At 51.2% G+C, this 7,748-nt stretch overlaps 1 protein-coding gene across 1 annotated transcript; it reads left to right on the forward strand.

The window, feature by feature from the left end:
• The first annotated feature begins 855 nt into the window (after positions 1-855).
• Positions 856-7,017, forward strand: TCL1B (TCL1 family AKT coactivator B). The gene is made up of 3 exons (XM_012458300.2): positions 856-1,038; positions 5,131-5,301; positions 5,649-7,017. The coding sequence occupies exons 1-3, from the start codon at positions 856-858 to the stop codon at positions 5,700-5,702; spliced, it is 408 nt and encodes a 135-aa protein (XP_012313723.1). The 3' UTR covers positions 5,703-7,017.
• Positions 7,018-7,748: the final 731 nt, after the last annotated feature.

Consider the following 7,748-nt stretch of genomic DNA (forward strand, 5'->3'; position numbering starts at 1 on the left):
TCTAAGGAGAAGGAGCTTGATTTGTGCAGGATGCGCCGTCACCAGGTATCTCCAGGGGCAAGAGTCTACGGAGTTTACAGCGCCCCCCGCCCCCCATGCCTCTAAGCTTTAGCTCAAAGAAGGGTCCCTGACACAGAGTCTTGTTAAAGGAATGGCCACAGGGGTGGGAGAGACCAGGGTCGTGCATGCCAGCTCAGGATCTGGGGCAGGGCGGTTGGCAGGGGGTGCTGGGAGGCAGGGGATTGCTAGGAGCAAAGGAGGGGAATCACCTGCTAGAAAATTGGGCAGGGGTGCTCAGAGAGGAGGCTGCGGAGGAACTGGGACCAGTGGAAAGGAGGTGGAATCGATCTTAGGAGTCAAATTCCTTGCAGAAGCCTGGGGTGAAGCCTGGGCAGCTCCATTCCTGAGAGCCACCATTTTGCCCCCAGCAGCTCACAGTCCAGCCCCTGCCCCTCTAGGAGACCCGGGCCGGGTTTCTAATCCCACTGTTCTTTGGCCTCGCCCTTGCCTAGCCCCTGCTGAGGGTTGCCTGTTTTTCCCCCTCCTCCCTCCCCTTCCCCCCTCCTCCCTCCCCTTCCCCCCTCCTCCCCCTCCTCCCCCCTCCTCCCCCTCCTTCTCCTCCCCTTCCTCCTCCTCCTCCCCTTCCTCCTCCTCCTCCCCACTCTTTCCCCTTCCCCTCCCCCCTCCTCCCCTCTCCTCCTTGCACTGATCCTGCCCCCACTGCCGGCCCTGCCCACCACCGGCCCCACCCACCACCAGCCCCACCCACGCCAGAGATGCTCCACTTAAGGAGGTTGTGCACCTGGAAAAGGTCCACATGTGCGCCTCGAGGCCAGCCCCGGGTGCGGACTAGCCATGGCCTCCGAAGTTTCTCTGCATCCAGGGGCACCCCCCGCCCGTCTGTGGATCCAAAGGCCTGGCATCTACGAGGACGAGTCGGGGAGGAACTGGGTGACAGTAGTCGTGAGGTTCAGTCCATCGCGAAGAGAATGGGCCAGGCTCTCAAGCTCCCAGGGCAGCGCCTCCCAGAGCAGCACAGTGAGTCCTGGGCCTGAGGGGAGGCTGTGGGAGGGCTGCGCACTGACCCTGCCCGTGCAGGGATCAGAGAGGGCCATTCTCACCCGCGCTGGAAAACTCACTTCTGTGCAGGTCTAGGAGCACAGCGATGTCCATACCCAGTCCTGGCCCCAGGAACCGAGCCCCACCCTCTCAATAAAGGGACCACAGGCACAAGCTAATCCAGGTGAAATAATGTGGTTCTGCGGGGTGAAGCCGAGGCTAAGGTAGCTCAGGGCTTAGTGCCATTCCCAGTGCATGCTGCGAAGGTTCACAAATGGGGCAGCCCTTGAGTTGGGCTTTGTGGGATGAGCAGGAGTTCTTCAGGTCTGGAAAGGAGGCAGGGGTAGTATAGGCAAAAGCATTGCAACTTGGAGGCAGCAGGTGGGCCAGGAGGATGAATGCGACATTGGTTTCAGATTCCTAATCTGCAAATGAGAGTATGTCTGTGGCAAGCCAGTGACAGACATGGCTCATGGCCTGGGGAAGCATTTGATGGATAACAGATCCTGGAATCCCCTCTGGAAATTAATTAGGAGACTTTGGTGAAGTCCTAGATTCTTTACCTTAAAAAATCTCCCCAGGTGATAATGAAAATGACTCAGGAAACAGCTGAAGATGAGGGTTTTGGATCACAGCTGGTCTTTGGGGGCTAAACTAAATACAGCAGAGTCTCTGGTGTGTGAGGGAGATTGATTCCAGGACCATCTGTGGATGCTCAAGTCCCTGATAGAAAATGGCCTGGGTAGTAATTACGTGTAACCTCAGCACATCCTCTCCTATATTTCAAATTAGATTACTAATAACACCTAATGCAATGCCTACACATCACTTCAAGTTCTGCCTCTTGGAAGTTGGTGGAATTTCATTTCTCTCCCGAAGTATTTCTAATCTGAGGTTGGCTGGATTCATGGGTGCAGTATCCACGGAAATGGGGGCTGATTGTGCCTTAGTGTACTATGGTAAAAGCTTATCCGGATATTTAAAATACCATTTAGGTCATCATAAACAATTTACTGCCTTTGTTGTTGTTGTTGTTTATTTGTTTGTTTTTTGAGACGAAGTCTTGCTCTGTTGCCCAGGCTAAAGTACAGTGGTGTGATCTCTGCTCACTGCAACCTCCGCCTCCCAGGCTCAAGCGATTCTCATCCCTCAGCCTCCTGGGTAGCTGGGATTACAGGTGTGCACCACCACACTCAGCTCATTTTTTTATTTTTAGTAGAAACAAGGATTAATCATGTTGGCCAGGCTGATTTCGAATTCCTGACCTCAAGTGATCTGCCCGCCTCGGCCTCCCAAAGTGCTGGGATTACAGGAGTGAGCCACCACACCCAGCCAGTTCACTGACATTCGAAACAATATAACACATTTCCTAAGAAATCTTCAAATAGGGTGTTTCAAAAATGTCAGTAGAGAACATGGAAAGGCTTTTCTGTAGCTACACTAAATAAAGGATGCAAAAATTCTGGAGCAAATATTTTACGTTTTTAAAAAGCCTGAAAAAGAGGGTAATGGAGGGAAATGTAAAATGGTACAGCCACTATGGAAGACAGCATGACGCTGCCTAAAAAAAATGAAGAGAATTATTGCGCAATCCAGCAATCCAGCAATGCCACTTCTGGGCATATACCCAAAAGAATTTGAAGCGGGACCTTAAACATGTATTCATACACCCATGTTCACAGCCGTATCATTCATGCTAGCCAAAAGGTGGAGGCAGCCAAGTGTCCATTGATAGATGAATGGGTAAACAAAACACAAACCATGAGGTATTCCTACTTAAAAAGGAAGGAAAGTCGAACACATGGAGACATTACACTAAATGAAACATGCCAGTCACAGAAGGACAGATTCTCTTGTATGAAGTACTCAGAGTGGTCTAATTCATAGATAATGTAGAATGGTGGCTCCCGGGGGCTGGAGGGAGTGGGGGATGGGGGGGTAATGTTAATGACAGGTATGGTGGCTCAGTTTGGGAAGATAAAAAGTTCTGGAGTTGGAGAGCGCTGATGCTTGCACATGTGAATGCACTTACTGCCACTGAACTGTACTCTTAAAAATAGTTAAGATTTTTTTTTCAATGATTCAACCAAGTTCGGTGGCTCATGCCTGTAATCCCAGCACTTTGGGAGTCTGAGGCAGGCAGATCATGAGGTTAGGAGTTCGAGATCAGCTGACCAACATGGTGAAACCCTGTCTGTACTTAAAAAATACAAAAGTTAGCTGGGCATGGTGGCACATGCCTGTAATCCCAGTTACTCAGGAGGCTGAGGACCTGGGAGGCAGAGGTTGCAGTGAGCTGCCATCATGCCACTGCACTCCAGCCTGGGCAACAGGGAGAGACTCTGTCTCAAAAAAAAAAAAAAAAAAAAAAAAAAAAAGATTCAATGGAAATAGAATGGATTCTTCAAATAACTTAGCCATGGGTGGGATTAAGGGAGCTACATAGTATTTTTTTTCCCTCTTTCTTAAAAGTAGATCAACATCTCAGGGTGGGAAATTATGCTTCCTGGGCACATCTAATGCAAAGATCAGCCGACTTTTTCTGTGAAGGATCTGACGGTCACACTTTCCACTTTGAGAGCTATCCTCTTGCAACTACTCAGCTCTGCTATTGCAGTGCAAAAGCAGCTAAAGGCAATGGTAAAGGGCTGAGGGAAGGAGCCTTAGTTTATTCACAGTAAAGGTTTATTTGCAAAAGCAGATGGCAAGCTAGACTTAGTTTTCTGATCTCTGATCTAAAGTCAGAATCCAAAGAGAAGGAGAGATTTTGCCATATAATTTAAAATATTTTTCTTTGCAAAAGCAGTCTATAAAAAAGTTAGGGCAACAAACTGAGAAAAATTATTCACAACATGTCTTGATAAAGTGCTAATATTCTTAATTCAAAAGGATGTTTTATCACAGAAGACAAATACTTGGAAAATTGTGTAAAAGGCTTTCCATTTTGTTGCATAACATAGAAAGCTTTGGTTTTCCTTTTCCTTTCACCTTTCTAACTTCCAGTATCGGCCTAATTTTGTTATTTTTATTACTATCTATTTTTTTGAGATGGAGTCCCTGTCACCCAGGCTGGAGTGCAGTGGCGCGATTTTCCCTTACTGCAACCTCCGCCTCCTGGGTTCAAGCGATTCTCCTGCCTCAGCCTCCCGAACAGCTGGGACTACAGGCGCGCACCACCACGCCCAGCTAATTTTTATATTTTTAGTAGAGATGGGATTTCACCATGTTGGCCAGGATGGTCTCAATCTCTTGACTTTGTGATCCTCCTGCCTTGGCCTCCCAAAGTACTGGGATTACAGATGTGAGCCATCGCACCTGGCCTATTAATTTATTTTGAGACAGGGTCTCGCTCTGTCTCCCAGGCTGAAGTGCAGTGTTGTGATCATAGCTCACAACAGCCTGTACCGCCCAGGTTTAAGAGATCATCCCACCTTAGCTTCCCGAGAAGCTGGGACTATAGGCACATGTCACCATGCTCAGCTAATTTTTTATTTTTTGTAGAGACAGTCTCATTATGTTGCTGAGGCTGGTCTTGAACTCCTGGCTTCAAGCAGTCCTCCTGCCTCGGCCTCCCAAAGTGTTGGGATTACAGGCATAAGCCACTGCACCCAGCCTTATTTTGTATATTTTCTATAAGTATGTGAAGGTCATGGTCAGAACTGCTGTATATTTTGGGGGGAAAATCTATCACCCTCAGATTTGGGAGTCCATGGATATCTTGTTTTTAAAAAGAAGATTTAAAAAATTACGCGGTGGCGGAGACGGAGCCCCAAGAGAATACTCAGCTTTAACCTAAGGTTGTTGACAGATTGGCAACAGTGGCTAAATTTGGGGGTTGGAGTGGGCTAAGGTGGGGTGCAGGTCAGAGGGGGCCAGAAGAGCCCCAGTCATCCTAGATGAAGCCACAGGCACCAGTGCCAAGGCTCTGGGTCTGGAATTCTGAAAACATTGACCTCGGACCCTGGCAGCCCCCTGGCCGGGCCGGGGCATCTAGGCCTGCCATGTTTGTGTGCAGCCTCGTTGGCAGGGAACCCTATCCCTGATCTGCCGCCTCTTCCCTGGTCCCTTCAGTATGAACCCAGCATCACAGTGCACTTGTGGCAGATGGCAGTGCACCGCCAGGATCCGCTGTCCCCCAGCCAGATGCCGTTCTCCCGGCTGCCCCCCGTGTGGCAGCTCAACCCCGGGAACAAGTACCGAGCATCGGATTCCAGTTTCTGGGAAATAGTGAACCATGGCCAGGCAAGTGTGTGGTGTTTCCAGGGGAGAATGACAGGTGGCGCCCTGGTGACTGCCGTGGCCCTCCCTCTTCTGCACCCCGGCCCCCTCAGGGTTCTTGTCTCTCCTATTCCTGTTGCTCAAGTCTTCCTTCCAGCAGGCCTGAGTGTCTGAGGGTGCATCGGTGCACGAGTTCCCATGTGAGACGAGGGTTGGGTGGTGAGAGAGGGAGGGCTGCCTTCCCTGGGCTAGAGACATCCACAAGCCGGAGTTCCCACCTGCCTCTCGGCGCTGCCAGCCTGCATGGGCGGCCGTTAAGGCCGGCTGGACAGCATCTCCCAGTGGTTCTGATGGCTGCTCCTTTCCTGCAGATCGACTCCATCGAGCAGCTGGTCCTAACATACGAGCCGGAGAGGAATCACTGACGTTGGGGGCGGCTGGTATGTTGGGGCCCCGCGCCTCTCAGTGCCGTTATCAGACAAAAGCCAGAAGACCTCTCCTCTTTAGAAAGACGGCGTGGTCTCCTCCTCCCTGCTGTTTCCTGAGTTTTTCTTACATAGCCACCTGTCACCTCTGCTCCCCCAGCCCCTTGGATGTGATTGGCCACCATGGGTGGGCCCCCATCATAAGTTCCTAAAGCATGGGATCTCATCGAATACGACTCATCGTTTAATCCTTGTGAGAATTCTGTGAGGTGTACATGTTAATGTCCCATTTCACAGATGAGAAGGCCGAGACTCGGGATGAGAATGATTTCCTCAAGACCGTACAGCCAGGAAATAGCAGTGTTCCGGCTCACATCTAGTGATCTCAGATCCCTAGATTTAACCATGGCACTGAAGTGCCATGTGATGGTGGCCTCGGAGGACCCAGCACTGACCCACAGAGGGCTCCTCTCAGATGGGCAGCAGCTGGAGCAAGCCAGGCAGGGCCTGGTCCATTGGAGGGGCTGGCACTGGCCTTGCCTTTGACCCCAGCAGCTTAGGGTGCCAGGCTCCACCATAGTTCACTGACTGTCCCCTTTGGTCTTCTCCCAGGCCCTGCTGGCCCTGCCTCCTCTGGCCTGGTATCTCCCTGGGCCCCTCAGTGAGGATCTTCATGTACCTGCTCATCCATTTGCACACCCAGCATGGCCTCTTTGCAGGCAGGAGGCAGCAGGGCCCTGCACACTCAGCTTCCCTCATTTTCCTCAGTTGTCAGCCCCGTTCTGTCCCGCTCCAATCTGTACTTAGGGCAGCTGGCCTGGATGGGCTTCACTAGGGGCCCAGTCTGTGTGCTGAGCCCATTTCCCTTGCTGGCTGCAAGCTGTGGGTTCTCTTTCCCCTCTGTGCCCCTCATGCTGATCTTCTAGAGGCCACTCCCCAATCCCCTCCACTCCACACCCACCGAATGTGTGCCCAGCCAGGTCTCTGGCACCCCCATGGCAGCCCATGATTGAAAACTCACTGTCAGCAGGCAGGGGCTTGGTTTAAGAGATGGCCGTAGAGGAAGCCTGGTTTGGATGTGGACTCGGATGCCCTGTGGATATCAGTCCTGCTGACACTTTGGCCCGAAATAGATCCAGTGCTGAGAAAGCAATGTACGCCGGAGCCTCAGTGAGTCCATCTGCACAGTGGGGAGCATGGAGGGATGGGTTTGGCCTTTACTGCTGCTTGTTCAGTCCTTCAGCTCGCAGAAGGGATGCTAATCCATGAAGGCGACCTCCCAGAACGGGTTAATTAAACTTTATCACTCACTGTCCACTTTTCTGCTGAATTGGAGCCTTTCTTTGACCTCTTTCTAGCATAAAAATGCAGCTGCTGGCACCGAAATGTTAAGGTAACATTTTAATGATCCATTTCATGTTTTTCCACACTGGGAAGGAAATTGTGATTGGTCCATTCATCAGCAGGATGCCGGTAGGAGGTAAGGAAGGGAAGGAGGCTCATGTGGGCTCTGGGCGAAAGCTTGATGTAAAAGGGCAGGAAAGCCCGTGGTGGTCACGGGAGAACTGGGAGCAAGGGAGAGCTTCCAAAGCGAGACAGTGAACAGCATGTTGGTACGGGAGATGCAGTAATGCAGGCGCAAGGGAGAAGGGTCCATGTGCGGGAGGGACGACGCTACAGAGGAGCAGTCCTTGAGCAGGGAGGGATGGGGCAGGGGCCTGGGCAGTGAACAGTGCCACCACTGTGACCAGGAAGAAGAGAATGACACAGTGCAGATGAGGGTAGCCGTGCAGTGGTGGCAAGGAGAGGGGATTTTCCCCCTCAATTCATTTACAAAAAGAAATCACCCATGGGCTGAAATCCCCCACCTTACAAAATGAATCTGAACGCGTTCACAGAAAGTTTGGGGAAATGTGTTCATGAACATGGGGTACAAAAAAGCAAATAAGACCCAGGGGTAAGCAAAAGACAGTGTAAGACAGACTTTCCCAGTGAAGCATTTCTGTATGACAAAATATTAGGACTGCAGCAGTGCCCCCTCGTCTG

Source organism: Aotus nancymaae, unplaced genomic scaffold, assembly GCF_030222135.1.
Source record: "Aotus nancymaae isolate 86718 unplaced genomic scaffold, 86718_ANA_hifiasm-v0.15.2.pri h1tg000011l, whole genome shotgun sequence".
In the NCBI taxonomy this organism is placed as follows: domain Eukaryota; kingdom Metazoa; phylum Chordata; class Mammalia; order Primates; family Aotidae; genus Aotus; species Aotus nancymaae.